This window comes from Varroa jacobsoni, unplaced genomic scaffold (genome assembly GCF_002532875.2).
Source record: "Varroa jacobsoni isolate VJ856 unplaced genomic scaffold, vjacob_1.0 scaffold_627, whole genome shotgun sequence".
Classification (NCBI taxonomy): Eukaryota; Metazoa; Arthropoda; class Arachnida; order Mesostigmata; family Varroidae; genus Varroa; species Varroa jacobsoni.
Window position 1 is genome coordinate 28,340 of NW_019213529.1, and position 19,310 is coordinate 47,649.

Genomic DNA, 19,310 nt, shown 5'->3' on the forward strand with positions numbered 1-19,310 from the left:
ATCTCCATTTGGCTATCAATTTCTTTTTTTTTGTTTGTAGAACCGCAGTCTATCGAACAACCAACTGATACATAACGAAGTTGGCAGACAAAGCTTGCTTACAAAATAATACATCCATTTCTGACAAATGTTTACAAAATGGTGGTGCGTTTGTGGTACGCAATCCACTGTAACAGAGGCTACTCGTTCATCAATTTGTATTCTACGACTACCCTCTCGAATGCGTTCATCCATATTTACAAAGCGCGAAGATGTTGTTTTACCGTCGATGACTGGTAGTCTGGCAAGGTGTATTAACTGAGATTTTCTACTGGTTTAAACATATGTCTAACGGGTGGATCCTTTGCGGCCCTTTGTCGTATCGACAAACAAATTGTGTGTGTGGACGGACACGTAATAATGTTTATAAAATTGTTACGTTTTCCAAGTTGTATTATATTTACCAGATAGCTGTTACGCATATAATAAGTTATCCTTTGACAAAGTGTACAATGATTTTTTGCTACATAAAGTCAGAGCAATTTTTCTCGATCTACCATATAATTTATAAATTATAGTACTAACAAAAACAAACGAAGTTCTATCAACACTATGTCACTAAAAAAGTCATACTACAGATGCAACGTACACAGCGTTTACATGCATAATAAATAATAAAAGGGATAAAGAAGACAGGGTAAAGTTTCCCCAGCAGTCTTTGTGGTAGGGAATAACTTCTTAAGGATCAATAAAGTTATAACAAAGGATAGTAAGAATATGATTTCAAATTATGAGTAAAACTTCCTCGGAACATACAGATGTATGCAAACGAGTTTCAGAGTAAAACTATAAGTAGGAGCTTAATTTTCAAAAAAAAAAGTCATTTTAAGGCAGTTTAAAGCATACCAGACTAACACCTATTTCGAGGAGCTTCTAAAAACAATACCCAACAGAAACGTAAAAAGGCTAAAGTCCGCGGAGATGCATGTGCATTAGTTCCGCGTCTTTGTAGTGTACATCTTTAGTATCCTCTGATGTTAAAAAAACATGAAAGGAGAAGACTCGATGTACTAGGAAAAATAATGAAAATGAATTCAGTTCAGCTAAGTTCAGGGGAAATTTTCGAAGCGTAAATTTATTTTTAAGGCCGAAAAGGCGACGTATGTGCATAATATGCAAAGAAGGCCACACTACAAGTGACAAAAATTGGAACAATTAAAAAGCTCTTACTTTTTGACCTAATCGACAGTGGAACAATTGCATAAGGAACTACCGTTTTCTTACTTACTTAAACCTACGATATCCACAATATATGAAGCAGTCGAGAAGAATTGGTATGCGACTATAACGACTGTAAAATCGGAGGCGAACTTCTGAAGTTTCCATGTGAACAAATATGTAATTGAAGAAGATAATAAAGTTTGTCAAAACATAAACATGATACATCTACCCAAGAGACGAAGGTTCAATTTCGCTATCACTCAGAAGAAAGCCTGTATGTAAATTATGGGTTAATCACGGCCTTGTGTAGATTTAGTAGCTATGAGGTCAAAAAGCACTTTTGACTTCTAGAACTAAGTAGGCGATCAGGTTGTATTTATACTACTAAAAATTAAATTAGCCTAATTACTACATGTCGTTTTTAGGCAACGTTTAGCTCTAACTCAGTAGATGTATTCCGGACTACGTTGACCTTCAAATTAACAGACTAATAAAAATAATCCATTAAGTATCATAATGAAACCATTGATCCCCGTCAGTGAGTAACTTAGAATAATAATCGTAATTGCGTTACGAGTATACTCCAATCAAACCTTCCTTTTAAACATTCTGATTTCTATTAAATTATCTCACCGTAAGTTTGTCTAATCTCATCATACCTGAAAAAACTGACTAATGATAAATACGTATAGCTTCAAATCTACATTAATCAAATACTGAATCTATGGATGGTTTTCATCGAAAACTAACGTACGCCTTTGAAGCACAGGCCCCTAAAGAAAACTAGAATGCAATTTTATTTTATAATAGATACAATGCGTTGCTTACAACAACGCTTTGATACACTATATGATGTATTGTCGAACATTGTATTAAAAACTTTTAATACGTTTCAATAAAAAAAAAAACACGTAAGTATAACTAATATTCAAAATGTCATCTTATGCTAAAGTAAATTCCAGTATAAGTATGGTTATTTCTTTTATAATACTTCCCTTAGTCCAGAGCGGCGAGTGACGTGAAGAAATGAGCTTGCTCAGATATGCGCACATGCACAGGAACGGGTATGGCCGCTCACCAGTGTCCCACCAACGTCGAGCCTTCGACTGATGACTGTAGTTTTACATGCAGTCCTGACATTGACGCTAAAGATCAGTACAGTCGCGTGCTAAATTCGATTTCAGTCAGATGTTCATAACATTCGAACAGTTATGCCCAACAACGTTCAATATGTATATGTTCAGTAACCTGTGAAGATGTCAGTCAACGGCTCGTGTAAAACAGCTTCCAGCGGCTCAAAGCCTTCAAGAATAATTGTTGTGGGTATGTATAGCAAGTACATGCAATAAATTCATTATGGGAATCGCAATGCCACAAACGCTATTCGCCTTGGCAATTTAGGTAGCTATGAGTTAGGTAACTCTGTAGAAAATGCATTGTCAGTTGGTCAGAGAACAAGACTTCATATATATGTATATATTAGGTTATAGAACAGTGCGATTTCCTCGCCTCTGTATATGTACCTAACAACTCTCACATATATTAATAATGCAGTGATTAAAAAATGAAACAGAGCTCATGAAAATCATACACCCAATAGCCTAAACAATACACTGGACTGGCTAGTACGCGAATAGGTATATTTCGTAAAAAAACTGATGTACAACGTATGTTATGTGTTCAGTCTTGTAGGCAGATCACAATAATTACCTTTCTTCATAATCTGAATATCGGAACTTCGTCAGAATGAGATTCTTGCTTAATCACATTTATTCACAGCGTCTTGCTTTAACATACGTGGTCTTTATTTTTCGCATTAAAAAAGCCATCATTCGCCTAATTTTCAATGTTGTTTCATTTCAACACAGTAGTAGAATACACAAAAAACGATGCAATTAGGCTTGAACAATCAGCAGACGTTGTTTTTAAATAAAATTCTCTAACTACACAAAACTCAGCATAAAATTTCTTAATTTTTCGTTTTTCAAAACTTCATATTCGACTAAATGTTTGCTTTGGGCCCACTTCATTACACTATCTTATTATTTTACACAAGATGTTCGAAAAACAACTTTAGCAATTATAACGTTCAATTTTTGTTTACATATAATTCAAATTTAAAAATGTATAGAATAATCTACACAAAACATATGCTTTTCACGTTTTATCGCAGATGCTTCGCGAATTATTACCTTCTGGGTAATACACTGCTGACTATGGCGGGCTATATATTAGCAAACTTTAACAAACATTTAATTCAATTGTCGCGCACTCTCGCTCAATTGCCTTCCAATGTTGCCAGCTTTCTGGCGTAGAATTCAACCTTGAGATATATTCTTAAACCTGGGAACGGGCAGCGTATTTTATAAAACCTCTTTATTTAATTCAACTGTTCAAGAGACAGAGACTCTCATCAAAAAATGCTTTTACATTATGATGATAGAGCACGGGTACTTCGTCCTACTGAAAATTAAATTCCCTATTCAAGCCAAGGTCCTCAGAAATGTGTGGTAAAATAAATGGTTAAGATAAGGATGCAAAAATTGAAGGAAATGGCAATAGTGAATATATTTTTTAAAGCATCCTATATATATATATATATATATATATATATATATATATACGCGTATCCAGGGTTAACAGTAGTAAAAAAATCCGCTTCAGCCTATAATCAACCAAGTCAAAATGGCTCAAAAACTTGATACATATGCTAATGTCCACGGTTAGACCGTAATTTTATGATAAAATAATAAATGGTAAATGTTTGCATTGACAACTTTTGGTTGATTTTTCTTTGTACGCATATTTTATACTGAAACGCTACCCTATGCGAGATGTAAATAAAGATTATTCGATATTATTTAGCAGTATGTAGACGTATTTTTACGACTACGATTCTAGAAGGCACTGTTAAAAGAACACGAGTTATAGGCGCGACATCAATGCGCCACTTATTTTAACGTGAGTCATACCTATGTAGTTCGTGTCAAAATCAAATAGAAAAAGCACTTGACAGCACCGAACAAATTGCACTGAAGGTCTGCTTGTAATTGAATCCTCGCTAAATAACTTGTAGGTATTGCTTGTAAATAATAAACATGATGGGAAAACAACAAAAATGAGAACGACGGTACCACTTCTGAGCAACAATGCGCAAAGGCTTAATTTGAATTGTATTTAACTCTCATTACACTTTTGATAGTGATTCAACTAACACCGTTTTGTTTCCATGGTGTCTTTCTAAGGAAAATATTGAAGCTTGTCCAATGCCCGCGATTTCTCAACGCATCGTCATCTTCGATAGGATTTCGTGTCTCCGCCGATCTCTCTTCTATCATTGGCTCCGTCAGGGCCCTTCGAGTGCCCGTCCGACTGCCCGATTCATCTCTATACACTTTCGTATTCTACTAAAACTCGACTCTGTTCTGTTTTGCCCGCTGCTCAGTGATTTTGAAATTTTCCCGCCATGCCAGCCGACTTCCGATTGGTCCGATGGCATGGTCCTGTGTAGTGCGGGATTCTCGCGAGAAACTACGAGGATCGTAGGTCCTGCTGACGACACAGTGAAACAAAAACAAATTCGTATACAGGCAGTTGGAGTGAGAGGTAGATAATATCAGATCGGAACCGTGAGGTTTTGGTCGGTCGGTCGGTCGGCTGGCTGGTTGGTCGGTCTTGTCGAGAGTGCGTGTGTGTCTGACGTGTGGTCGTGCTGGTCAAGTGGACGTGTGGTGCGCTAGATTGGTGTGGTGGTGTTGCCTGGTGTGACTGTGACGGTGGGCGCCTGCGACCGCAAGGAACGAATCGTAGCGATTGTTGTGTGAGGAAAAAGAAGACGACGACGAGAAGAAGATCGAGCAGCACCTAAATCGTAAAGGAGATGTCGGACGTGTACATCCAAGTGTCGGAAGACGAAGCCGAGGAGCCGATTGAGCTGCCCGGCGAGCCGGATGGTAGCCTGCTACTTACCACCGTTACGGCCCAGTTCCCCAATGCGTGCGGGCTCAAGTACCGTAACCCCGACACGGGAGCGTTCCGCGGGGTGCGGTTGCTCGAGGGCCGCCTGCACGCCCCCGAAGGCGGATGGGGCTCTCGGGTTTTCTACTGTGTAGTTCCCAAAGGTGAGCGAGCGATCAACGAAAAAAAGGAAAGAGAGGGGGGCAGAGTGAGACACGAGCGCCAAGTCGACGAACGCGAAGCCAAAGTCAACTCAAAGCGAGCCACAGCTAGCTCGAAGGAGCACTTGCCCCTGAAGCAAGACTAACTACGGGCACCGCTGCAACTTCTCTCAACTTCTACCATTAGGATTAATACTAATATGATATTATAGAGTCAGGCGGGAATTCGACCGTCGTAAGCAAACGGCAAGAGGACATTGCTGCTAAGAGCGATTTCAACGCCTGCTAACACTGCAATAGTAGGATATGAATGACGGTGGCTTGATGGTTAAACCGCCACCGAAATCGATCACACAGCAACGGCTGCTGCTCCCTGTGTGGAGACACGGGGCACGATTTGACGGGCTCGTTATATAATATGTCGACTGTTCGCATCTTTTCCAGTATAGAATCCCCGTCCAGTGGTGGTCAGCCTCGTCAGCCGTCTAGCCGCCCTTAAGTACGATTTCGATTGCTGTTACAATTGGCTGCGCCCATCACTTTCACCCTGTTGTTGTATAATGTGTTGCACTGCGACTTCTATCGATTCGATGACTCGACGGTAGTTCATCGAGCATAACGCCACACTGCAGAATCTGTGATGCCGGCGCTGCCAGTAGACCGTAATGAGCTACTGTAACAAAACAGCGGCAGCAACTGTAAAGTGACAGCGAATAGCGGCATGGCAGAACGTTATTGGGCTTTGACTATGCCGTTGTTCCCTTTACGACTCTAGGAGCGTTTGCTGCCGAACGTCGATCAGGTTGAATCTGTATTGTCTGGGGCTTCTGGTCGGTGGCGGTCCTGGCCCAGCAGGCCACTGGTGGCCAACAACGGGCCCTATGTTACCAGAGACCATATGCGGGCTCTCGGCTAGCTAACAAGCGGGCGGGCGGGCGGTTGATCATTTGACTGTTAAGTAAAACTGGTCATTGACGGCAAAGTCAAACGACCGAGCAAAGATGCTCCTGGGCAGTTGGCAACTGACAGCAAAAACGGAATGGTAGCAACGGCATTCAATCTATACGTTGACTAGTCAGTGTTTTTAGAATACTAGAACGATGATGAATAAAGCATTTCCTACAGCCGTTCAAAGCGCTCCACAACTTAACAGACCGCCGGAATGGTAAATGGCTTTTCTCCCAGAATTACCCGCTGCTGCCGCACACAGTGATGTCTGTCTGCCTGCCTACGTAGTCCTCCATAGTAGATACCTTGCCAGAGCTAACAACTGGGTGGCGGTGTGTGTTTGACGGCAGCCCATGAATAGGCAGACATTTTTGCTATCTAGGCCTAAATCAGTTGGTGCCTGAGTTCGAAATGATGTTGAGCAGCTGTGGCTTTATAGGACCTTGTTGTGAGCAGGTTTGACGACCATGTGGGATTGATCGATGGGTCGGACATAGCGCTTTGCGTTGCCGGTGTGACTACCGGCCCACATTCATAGCCCGGGGCTATGATAGGCCTAACCCCAGTGTTCCTTCCCCTTGTCGTCCCCTCGAAACCAATTGGATCATCGATACCGGAGGACACCTGTTTGAAAGGGTCTGCCTTTTGGGGCTCCCCTCCCCCTTTCTTCGGAAGTAACTCTACGTAGATTGGCTTTTCTACTAGTTTTCTACCCAAGATTGCGCTTGGGCTGCAACCGCTTGAGTCGCATAGGTTGCACCGACCTTGTCGACCGCCTAGCAAGTCAACATCGTAGTAGTAATCAGTAGCAGGAAAGCTTCAGCCGTCATTCCCGGTAGAACGATCAGCTGTTTTCGTCTTGCCTAGGTTCTGCGAGAACGCCGCTGTAGTGCCAGCGCTGGCCAGATGATAGGCAGAAAGGCACAGACATAAGCATATACGTAACCTTGCTCTATATGAAGAAAGAATATAGGACAGACAATAGCTGGAACTACTATGTACACAAATGTTCTATTTTATGCAGTTGTCAGTTTAACGACTGGCGGCAGGCCGGCAACAAGCAGTAGACATCCAGCCATCTATATAGGAAAATGTAGATGGGGCTGTCGTACGATGTAAGGCATCCCGGCTGGGAGCATTAGAATTCTGGCAATGGCTGGAGCGGCACGGCAGCGACAACGCTCAGGGGCAATTTGGGATGGGTTGACGTTGACAGACCGGGTTGTCACTGCAGTTGCTGGTACCGCCGGCAGCCTCAATGATAAATTTCAGCGTTGCCTGCATAGGCGAGTGTCACGTTGTATTCGTATTGTGTGTTTGTTGACCATGCACTTAGCTTTCTCGGCCCCTGTAGTAGTTGTAGTAGGACATAGCCGAGCAAGCAGTCTTGTCTGTTTGCAGCGTTCTCACTGTCGTTGACCCGTTGGTCGCTATCGTCGTGGCTGCTGTTGTAGTTAAAGTTAGTGACGTTGTTACTCCTGCTGGTTCTGTTGTTATAATCACTGTTAACGTTGGCCGTACCGCCGTAGTGGTTTTCGTTCTCGTGTCGTTGTTTTTTGTCACTGCAGGCAGCTGCCGTTGCTTGTGCTTTTGACGCTGTTTATGCAGCGGTTTGCTGTCATCGCAATGGGTGGAACTAGCATGCAGCCATTTCTCCTTTATCTCTTGTTGCTGTCAGCCGATAAGTAGGAAGGCTGCGATGAGCCAACACATGTATGGTATATAAAACAGCGGCATCCAGCATCATAAGCTGTAGTTGTAATACTGCTCGTTCTGCGTAGAAGTCGAACCCACGGTAGTGGTAAACGTGCCGTGACGTTCGTCATGAGTAACGAAATTTGAAGCGAACCACAGCAATGCCGACAACAACAATCGTAATGATACATAGTGTAGGGCTGGACACAAACAAACGATATCAACTAAGTGGATGCCGTATTTCATTTTGAACATTCATATAGAGTACCATACAATGCATTTACCAGGAAATAGAACGCATCAAACTTGCGAACAACAATAACAACTATATTTTACTATAGGAGATATTGTTATGGTCGAATTTTCCGACTTGCTTGGCGTATCCGTTCAGCCAGCGATACCTGTAAGGAATAGAATAGGCTATTATCACAGGGCAGAACGTACTGTCGCTTGTTGATGCTAACAAACAACTAATGATTTCATTACTGTGTACTGCGCGATTAGTCATCATAGGAGGATGCGATATTAGCAGGAATGGTGGCACTATTATTACGCCATGCAATTGGTGAACATTGCAACTGTAGCTGCGTCTGCTGTTTGTAGTCGCGAGGCAGTGGCGATGTTGCGATGCCTCGTGCTGTTATTGCACGCATTCTACGGCACGCGCGTACGGATAGCCTTATCCACCATCGGAATGATTCGATGTTGTTGCTGTTGCCAATGGCCTAATGGTCTGTCGTTTGCCGGATGTTCGTAGGCGTGTGTTGTGCAGGCAGGTGTATGTAGTAAGCTTGGCTCATTGCGTCGATGTTTGTCCGGGCATATCCAGCTATTCACTAATAGGGCGTAGCGTCAGCTAGTCGCTACGAATTTGATATCGTAACACAAGTAAATAGCGCCGCAAAACTAGCGGCAATAACAACGGCGCCAATGAAAATGAACTGCTGTTTGCATTAATTTAGTACGCGTTCTTCTCCGCAAACCATGTCTAGTTTAATGTACCCTAGTATGCGCACCGTTAAAACTTGGTGTAGCTCGGGATTGTGTGGGGCCTGTGCGAAATGGGTTTTGGGTCCCTTTTTGAACAGAAGACTGATATCCCTCTATTCATTATTTATCGCTTTCTTCTGAGTAAAGCTTTGTAACGACAAGCTTTATAGCAGTATACGATTATAGATTTAAGGTAGTATGCGGTGGGTTGCAACAGTATGCCAAATGTGAATGTTATAGATGGGCGAAACGCGTACATGTTCCTCTGGCATTATTACATGAAAATGGCTGGACCGAGATAGCCCAGAGGAGCGATAACTGATTCGAAGTTCAACATTTCAACACTTGGTTCTCGACAGTGTGGAATACAACAGCTATACCCCGCAGTTGATCAACCGAAGTCTAATAATTATGATTGTATCGAAGACTGAACGGGTGTTAAGCGAAACGTATTTGTGCGTTTGCTGATTCCGGTTCAAGGTTTTCTTTATGCGCTACTATACCGGGCTTAAGAAGTGTTTACGAGAATTCATTTTGGATTTGCAAAGGTATTTTTCCACGTAAATGAATATTAAAAACAAATGCTTTTTGAGCAATAGGCCATACGGCATCGTTACTAGCTGCTGTAAGTGTGCCGAAACGTAGTTAGAATAGTTAAAAGCGTGTTGATAGAGCAGTCGGTTCAGACTTCAAAATTGAGCTGAAACTATTTTTTTGCAATCGGAACGAATTAGCGGGTGTAATTATTTTCTTTTGATCCTTATCAAACCGTTTCCAAAGCAAGCACAAAATAACTTCTTATGACTGTTTCCGCAGTCTATTCGATATTATGATATCGAACACGAAACTTATTGCAACGAGTTTCGAGTGTACCACGTGCTTCTTAAATCAATCATTCAGTGTTAGGGAATTACGAGTTCGCCCGAGCCCATCCAGTTATGCGCCCTATATAGCATTAAAATGGTCGAAATTCAGAATTTAGGAGACAATTATGTTGCTCAGAATTGGCGCATCGATTAGTTCAATTAGTTAGCTGTGCACGCGTTTAGCAGCAAAGGGAAAAATGTTAAAGCTATAAATATTTAATTGCTCTGATTGACAGATAAAGAAGAATCAAAACCGCCGCACTCAGGGTTGCACTTACAGATCTGGCGGGCACTCACGACTAGCTTACGATACCAACTAATCAATGGGAACATATTGAATTAGGGCTATTCTTCCTTTATTGTTTAAGGGCGTTAAAATCTCTGTCGCAACGATTAGCTTCTACTGAACGTATTGTAGTGATAGGGTATTAAGCGCAGATGATATTTGTTATCTTATGTGTATCCAACATATCAGTGCTAGTAATCTATTGTAATTCTAATCAGTCTGTAGAAATGTCTTTGCTTCCATGAACTGCTCAAAAAACCAGTTTTTTTTTTTTTTTTTTATACATAAAACGCAGCACACGATGCAACTATAGTTATTTAGCTGTTTTGCATCCGTTTTGGCTTTTTAAATTAAGAACCCAGGCAACTTTTTCAGGCGAAGGCTGATCTTCTATACATATAGTGCATGGTTGATCGAGACATAGTCAGGACATACAAACTATCCATAAGGTCTTCTTCTAGAACTGGTGAGCAGCGTCAACCAGTAAATACCAGCTCATAAACATGCCTCTAGCCCTGTGAAGGACACGGTTGAATTTTGATCCTGTTAGAGTAGCTATCTAGCTATCCTTTGACCAAATAATTCATTTTCTAGGGTAATATACTGCTAATTATTAGCTGTAGTAAATAATCGAATCATGCTACGATGAAAATGGTTTTTTTTCTAACGTAGCCAAAAAACGATGAGTCAGCTTGGTCTCGTGGCTTATAAAAAAGTAGTTTTAGTGATCGTAAGGAAGGCATGTACGTGCTTTACTTATATAGATACTGAACACCTCCGAATTAAGTAACTCCAAATATCGATTGCGTACTATCAGTATAATATGAAGTTTGTATTTCCCAGGCGTTAGAATAACTGTATGCCTCATGAATCCAATCCGCTCGAAAAACAATTCTACCCTACTAAATTAGTCGTTTGGCCCTTGATAATATAATTAACTGAACCGAAGCTTGCCATTTGTTTTCCTAACTTGAATAAGTGATTTGAATGCTACCACATAAACAAATATGTACTAATATTAGCATTACTTCTTAAGATATATTTTAAGATTTTGTATTATATGAACTTAGCCTTATAATTCGCCTGTTGCTTTTCAACGCAGACATTATATAGTATTGTACCATGCTACTGCTCTTAATATAATAACGATGAGTATCATACTGCAATATCATTAACTGTATTGTTGGTAGCTCGCGGAGACGCCCTGACAGACTTTTATGGCCCTCAGTTTCGTCTTACGAAAATTTTATCCTGTCCTAAAAAAGCACATTTATTATAAATTTACCGTGTACGTATATGTAAAGCTGCGTTTCAAATTGTATTAGCATAGAATTTATTATAGCAGTGTCTTAGGATTAGGCTAACGCTGCAGGGACAAAGAGCCGTTTGAGGTAATAATAATAACGATGGTTATTAAAATAAACATCAGTCCTCCTTAAAGTTAAGTGGTAACGTGTTTGCCTACTAAATTTAAGGGGATTTAGTGAGGTGGCCTGAGTTCCGAAACAGGTGAAAACGCGCTTCCTTTGTGCTGAAAGGGGCCATCTGACTTAATGATTAGCGATGACATGAATAGGATGTATGGCTTAAAATATTTCGGTACTAATCATTGCGTTCCTGTTTTTACTGTTACTTTAGAGACAAAACGTCGTTCCGATGAATCTCCTGGGGGTGGGGGTGGTGGTGGAGGATCTGGGGATACCCTGGTCAAACTGAAGGCACGAACGGACGCCAAGAAGTGCTCGGACCTCATCGTGCTCGGTCTACCTTGGAAGACTACCGAGCAGGAGTTGCGCCAATACTTCGAGGCGTTCGGGGAGGTCCTCATGGCACAGGTAAGAGACTCGGTTTTAGGATACTTCGGTTTTCAGATCTTAATGACGACTGCTGTTCCCGTACGTGTAATAGACGTTAACGGTTTTTTCTTCCATTCTGATATAAATATTACGTCTATTTTTCTTTAGGGATATTGCGGAACGTACCACGTTAATTAAGGAACCATAATCTACGATGATTTAGGATGCACCTTAAATAATTATTGCTGTGTATGGGAAAATGGAACATAAAGTTGCCAAAACAAAAGAATCACAAATACTTTCCTGGATTTTTTGGCATTTTTTTACTGAGGCTTATAATGATTTCTGCTTTTTTGCTTACAAATGATTGTCTATACATAGTATATTAACATTGCAAGCTGCGCACACAAAATGTGTACTTCCGACTTTCATACTAAATAAACTATATAATATTCCCATACCTGTTTGATTGTTGGTTTCGTCGTTCATGTCTCGTCATCTATTTCAGGTCAAAAAAGACCCAAAAACACAACAGTCAAAGGGGTTCGGTTTTATTCGGTTCTCCTCGTACGAAAGCCAGATTCGGGTGCTTTCCAAGCGTCACATGATTGACGGTCGATGGTGTGACGTTAAGATACCCAATTCAAGAGATGGACAAGCTTCAGAACTCAGTCGAAAGGTTAGTACTATCACCATAATCAGTTAAACCCTTAGAAACACATTCCACTTAGTTAGCAGAAACATAATAATTGTAGTGTGCTAATTAGTAAAGGAATAATTTTTATTTCTTAATTTTGTCGGTTTTTGTTAACTGCAATTATCGGCTGTAACGTTACCCGCTTTGTTGATATTTCATGGTAGCGCTAGGTTTTTTTCTGTTAGAAACGTGTGTTTAAGTTATATCAAAAATTTTTAATGAAAACATAATTTTTTTTTCAATAAAGCTTTTACTTAAAAGAAGTTGTCTACCATACGCTTCTTTATCGACTTGAAAATAACGCCTAAATATGTTTTTAAAGTTAAATACAATAGTTTACCTATAACTAAAATTATGTTAGTAATTAATTAAGCATCACAATAACGTTTTGTACAATATATAGGTTAAACCGTCAAAAAATCCGAAGTTGTCTGCGTGCAATACAGGTGTCCTTTAGGAAATGTCCACATGATCATTTTAATAGCAAGTCTTTCGCCCCCTTAAGGCTTCTTGTTATTACTAGAGTTAAATTTATGCAACATGGTGGTGCAAAATCTAAACCCTAGGGGCTTTCCTATATCCGTCTGATTGAGCGAAAGAGTATATTTTCACGTATAAAGTAATTCAACTTATCGCCGCTTGAATAAATCAGTAGTTCATAGGTTTAAATTAGCCTCTGTTGATTCGATTCAGTTAGACTTAAAATATAGGTGTATAAATAGTATACTTTATTATTGTAATAATATTGTCGGTGAAGGGCTGCAATGAAAAGTCTACTGTATGTGTGAAACGGTACAAAAATTATTGGGTCAAGCATATTACAGACCTGTATACGACGATGCCAAACATGCCTTCTATCTGGCCGGGTATTATGGCAACGACAGGTTTATAGAAAGTGTATAAAGAAGGAATCAATGTATTGAATTATCATAGAAAAAGATCGTCGAAAAGAAATAAAGATGGATTTTTAATGGGTTTCTGAATTTCAGGTTTTTGTGGGCCGCTGCACCGAGGATTTAACGGCCGACGACCTTCGTGACTATTTCAGCAAATTTGGTGAAGTCACAGACGTCTTCATACCAAAGCCATTTAGGTATAGTTTACGTTTGTGGCTTTTAGCATCGTATATTCTCTGTTATTCACATTTTTTTATTCTAATAATACAAAGTGGCACACGTATCGCAGTCAAAATCAATACGTAGAAAAAAAAACTGGTCAGTTCAATTAAATAAAACCTATTTGATTAGTAGAAGGAAAAAGCGACGCGAGGCGTTCATAGTTTTTTTATTGATATATATATATATACATATATATATCTTTGCGCGATCGGTAGGCCATAACAAACACCGCGTTGTACGATGTACCCTATTTGAGATTATTAAATGAAAATATAAGTCTGTTAAAAGCACTCAAATAATTATATAAATACATTATATGATTTTTTTTGTCATTTTTGTAAAATTTCGCAGCTTGATATAGGTGTATTTGTCCTGCTATCCAAAATCAAATTAGTTTAACTTCGGTAATCTTACATTTGGATTGTTTCCTTACACAGTAGGTATAGCTGGATTGCTGCTTACCGCGTATATGCGCAATTGGTGTAAACTGACCAATATATCTCTCTACAGGGCCTTCGCCTTTGTAACGTTCGTCGACGCCGAGGTTGCGCAGAGTCTCTGTGGAGAAGATCACATTATTAAAGTTAGTAATGTTTAGTGGAATTTCTTTAATTGTTTCCTGTCATACTTTTTACACTTGGATTTATATAATCTTGCATTGTCTTTGCTTTATCAGTTAAAATATAGTATGTATTGCATCGGTATTGCTGTTACTTTGAATTCCAACCATTTCGAGTTCACTATTTTGTCCTAACATAAGCTCTCTTAAACTCATTATTGGAGTTAATCATGTAAATCTAGTGCGACTCAGAAAAAAGTCCTAGTTTAGTTGATGATTGGACCTATTATATATAATAGGTGCTATTTTACTTTTGCATTTCTTTTATTCGCGATTATGATCTTTGTCTATATCTAGGGTACATCAATACACGTTTCAAACGCGGTGCCGAAAAATGATCAGGGCGCAGGATCCGGAGTCGGCGGTTCCGGAGGCGGAGTGGGTGGTCTTGGTGTGGGCGTCGGAGTCGGTCCGGGGGTTGTCGGCGGCGTTGGGGTGGGAACAGTAATGCACCATCATCATTTAGCTTCTTCATCGCGCACGAGCCACCCAATGATGGCTCAACCTGATCCTCGTTCACCACTTAGTCGAGTTCGTGTTGATCTTATCCTTACCTATATCGGTTCGATTAAGTTGCTAAACATTAGCTTAATAAATCTACGTGCGGAGTTCCCAAAGATAGCACGTACTAAGGTCAATAACATTTATACGAGTTGTCGATTTGTCCAGAAGTGTACTCGATACGATAACATACTGGTTTGTTTCAAGAGAAGCTACTTTTTGAGGGAATATTATTAGGACGCTGTTTCGTTATAGAACTACTCAGCCAGTTCGTCACCCCTGGCAGTTCATAATCTGTTATTATCAATATACCCCCTCGTTATGCCCTGGTGGTGTAGTACGCTAGATATTCACAACTTCTTTCGTGAACTCGTTTTGTTCAGTTTGGTAAAATCCAATTTATTTACATGAGATACATACCTCAGCTATGAGGTATTGTCTTTCTTCTCTCCGACGATTTTGCTAGAATAAATATCTACCATTATATTTTGAACAAAAAACAAACCCTGTTTGAATAATAAATTGAAAAATCGTCGTAGTGTTTCTACGTGACGAAATATGTTTTTCTCGTTCGATTTCTGGGTCTCTTCTTCATTCCATTTCGAACGGGCGAAACCTATTCGTGCAATTAGCTTGTGGGATCCATCTGCAAAAGTCGCGTAGCTATCTTTATTTACTCGGTCCTTAATCAATTATTTATTTATACAGCTACCAGGTACTTGTTTTCAAAATGCATTAGGTGCGCACGATTCCCTTCCTGCCTAACTTTCCCTCGATGAACGTTTCTTACACGTGAATGAAGTAAAGTTTTGCATAACATATGCATTAACCCCACTCGCATACGCGCATAAACCTGAACCGAACAGGTTTTCTGACATTGGCTTTGTAACGGCGACCTCGAAAGTATCGGGTAGCTTAAACAGCTATGCTCAATATTCTCAGTTTCCGAAATTCCCTGAGTGTCATCGGCTTTCCAATTCTATTTTAGGTTCCATATCTAACATGTTTTGTTTCTGCTGTGGGTTTCAACTCTTCTTGTTCGTTTCATTATTACTTTTTTCTCTATCTTTTGTCGTTTCTATCTGTTATATTACAGGGCGGCGGCGGACATTATGGTGCAGGAGGTATGAGCTCATACTCGTCACATCATCCACATTTGGCGGGTCACCATCCGCTGCCACCAGGGCCTGCGGGGGGGCATGTCGCTGCCGGGCACGTGGGAACAGTCCATTCGTGGACGTCCGCAGCAGCGGGTGCCAGCTCCGCCGGTGGCCGCGAGATGGGAGGACCCAGCACGTCAGCCGGGGGTGGGGTCGTAGGCGGGCTCAGCCATCCAGGGGCGACAACTACACCGCCGACGCTCGGCATGAACGCGCTCAGCTTGGGGGGACCTCCTTCGGCGGCCAGCGCACAGGCAGGCCAACCCTCTAGCTCCCTCCAGCCTATCAACTCGGCCGTGCTTCAGGCGTTGGGGCAGGCCGGGTAAGTTTGCACACACAACGACGATGAAGTGCTGTTTCTTCTTCTGATTGATTGTTCTTCTCGTTCGTTTGTTCGTTCCTTCAATATTGATTAGTGTGATACAATTGTTGAATTCGAATATTTTGGGAACGTCTATTGTTTAATCATTTCTTCATTAGTCGTTAATTCGATCAATAGATTCGACATTCAATCGTTAAGAGTAGTCAGTTTGCTGATCAGCGGCGAGAAAGGTAAAATGACTAACTATGCAATGCAGCAAAAAGCAGAAGAAATACACTGTGAGAAAAAGAGCTAGAAAACGAGAGAGAGACAGAGTGTGCGAGGGAGAGAGAGAGAGGGAGAGAGAGAGGATGAGCGAGGGAGAGAGATATAGAGAGAGGAAGAGCTATCCGAGTGCGTGAAAGTGTGTGGTGTTCGCGCTTGACTGTGTGTAAACGTCATCTTGGTCATAGCTTTGATGGCGCGCCGACATCGCCACCAGGCCTACTACTAGAGCCTTTTCTAGCGTTTCCCATAACCGGTTATGTTTCGTATGTACGATCACTAAAAATTCAATTAGTCCTCTTTCATTCTATTATTTCCGTCTTTTATCATCACTGCTGGTATTACTATTACAATTGCTGCTGCTGTGCTGCATTAATATTAGTGGCACAATTCTACTCCATACGCAAACTGCGTTTTAGCTTATCGACGACCTATCGATCAGTTACCGATAAATAGGAGAAACACATCTGTTAATCGATTTGGTAAGTGTAATGAAAAAGTAGATGCAGTGACAGCAGCCAAACAAAGAAATTCGTAAGCTAGAAAAAGCATTAAACGGCGAGAAAGCGAAAGAAAGGAAAAGAGAGAGCTTGAATGGTACTGAGTGAATACGGGGCCAAATGCAGACATCGTCTTTTGAGTAATGTGTGACATAGCTGGTTGGAATGAGAACGATTGCGAAAGGCGGGACAACTAATTATATTATAACTATTAATTATTTTCTAGAACTTGCTGTGCGGTCGGTTAACAATTTATCAGTCGTTTAGCGACCGAGATGAAACAACGTAAATTTTCCACGTTTAAGTCTCTAGCCAACTAAGTCTAACAGGAATCAAGCACTGCAGTATGAAATTAGGCATAATCAACTGTTTTTCAGGATAACAGTAGTTTGAAAGTCTTTTTCTTTAGTGGACTTTTTTTCTCAGAGTAGTCACAACAGCTTGCTAGTACAATTTTTAGCTTATAGAAGCTTTCCCAATATACAGTGGTTTCCAAGTAGATAACGTCATAACTTTTAATTGCGTAGATACCGTCAGCGACAGTCAGCGAATGTTCTAAGATCTTGCTTGTAAAGCTGTGTAGTTGATAAATATTGCAACTAGTACGAACTACAAGCGTGGTTCTACGTTTCGGCATCTTATAATTAAAGTTCCTTCGAAATTTTGCATAGTAATGTTTTCTCACCACCGTGGCAGCTCTGAAAGATACAAACTGATAGAACGCACACTTCTCGCAGTCATGTCCCAACCGGTAGATATTAAAGGCACTCACTTATTTCACTGATCCTTTTTACTTCTTATTTGCTAATCACTAATAGTAGTAGGGTTCCTGAATAGAATAATTAGTGTCTCAAGACAAGAGTAGAAGAAAAGTGAAATTGAATTGTGTGACGAATGTAGAGTTGTTGGATTGCTGGAGAGTGAAGAGTGGAGCTGGATGGTGGTGTGTGCTTGGAGAAGAGAGTCTGGAGGCCCCGAGCGGAGCGAATCTCGTGTTGAGTGTCGGGCGGAGTGGCTGTCGTCTGAAACTGAAAACGGATGGTTGGTATGGCGTATCGTTCATGCACACAGACATACATTCACTCGCGCCCTTTCATACAAAACTGTGCCGATATACAGGGCACGTAATCATTGACGAGAGCGCTGTAGCAAACAGTTCGCGACCTCGCAATGCGACTCGGTACACCCAATCGATTTTCACATAGACGGCGACATAGTTCGAAACTTACATGTGATTGGGATAACGGCTACAGTCCACCATACCTGCCACTATACACACAACAAAGTGTTCCGTTATTGAGGATATGTGAATCGAGGTAGACATCGGCGCGTATTAATTCTTTGTCCTAGAGAAGTGACAGCAGATAGCGTTGCTAGTGTAAGATTTTTACTTCTGTAACTTGTTACTTAAATACAATAGAACTTTTAACTGAAACATACAAAATAGACCGTATTAATACAAAACGTTTATGAATTATTTCAAGTACACATTTTATTGAAATTGTTTGCTCTTGTGTTTAGGCACGAATATCTATCGCTTATCACTATGTTCAAGGAAGGATCTAAGGTTCGCGGAAAAGCCTTTCTGTTTGATAAAATCAATCATTGCACAGTCTAAAGCCAATACAAACAGCCAAACAGTATATTACAACTATTTTTTAGTTAAGTTCACACATCGATACCAACAAGACGGCAAATAAAAGCAACCTCACGCTCATATATAAATACACACTAAAAGTTTTTACCCTCGCTCCTGGCCTACAACTCTAGCATTATGTATTCTAGTATATCAAGTCCATTATATCATAACATTGAAAGCTTGATAGAAAATTACATAGAAAAAACATATGATGAGATTGCACACTTGTGTAAATGTACTGCTGTGTTAGTGAGTGTTTGATTTTTGTTCAGCTGAGTGCTACTGTTGTCTTACTAAAGCTAGCGTATTAATGGTCAAGGTGAGAAAGAGATTTGGATGTTTTGCCGATTGAAGGCAAATAATTTTCCTCCATATTAGATAAAAAAAAGAATTCTCCTAATTGAGTCGATTGTTGTTGCTGCCATTATCAGTTTACGATGCTATTTGTAGAATTGTGGAGCTCATTAATCTGTTCCAATATCACCGTAGCGTTCTCATAGATGTGTCGACCCGATTTTTGTCAGAATGCTAAATAACAAACTCAGTATTATTTCTTTTACTAACCTTCTAGATTAATTTTCTCTTGAGTTA

At 40.5% G+C, this 19,310-nt stretch overlaps 1 protein-coding gene and 1 long non-coding RNA gene across 4 annotated transcripts in view; one reads left to right on the forward strand and one right to left on the reverse strand.

The window, feature by feature from the left end:
* Nucleotides 1-1,558: 1,558 nt before the first annotated feature.
* LOC111262103 (uncharacterized) overlaps nt 1,559-19,310 on the forward strand; it is a 30,669-nt gene continuing 12,917 nt past the window's right edge. For 2 of the 3 annotated variants that reach the window (XR_015311817.1, XR_002681399.2), the window contains exons 1-7: nt 4,094-5,321; nt 11,742-11,938; nt 12,408-12,578; nt 13,586-13,689; nt 14,225-14,297; nt 14,631-14,864; nt 15,931-16,316. Coding sequence is in view for 1 of the 3 variants with exons in the window: in XM_022836094.2 (XP_022691829.1) it covers nt 5,081-5,321; nt 11,742-11,938; nt 12,408-12,578; nt 13,586-13,689; nt 14,225-14,297; nt 14,631-14,864; nt 15,931-16,316 (1,406 nt within the window). In the remaining 2 variants the exon portion in view is untranslated. Of the gene's footprint in view, nt 2,524-4,093; nt 5,322-11,741; nt 11,939-12,407; nt 12,579-13,585; nt 13,690-14,224; nt 14,298-14,630; nt 14,865-15,930; nt 16,317-19,310 lie in introns of those variants that run through there. The other variant, XM_022836094.2, reaches the window with a different exon arrangement.
* Nucleotides 13,708-14,714, reverse strand: LOC111262108 (uncharacterized). The gene is made up of 3 exons (XR_002681404.2): nt 14,644-14,714; nt 14,177-14,272; nt 13,708-13,961 (listed from the first exon to the last, which is right to left on the reverse strand). It is a non-coding gene; the product is annotated as an uncharacterized LOC111262108 (long non-coding RNA).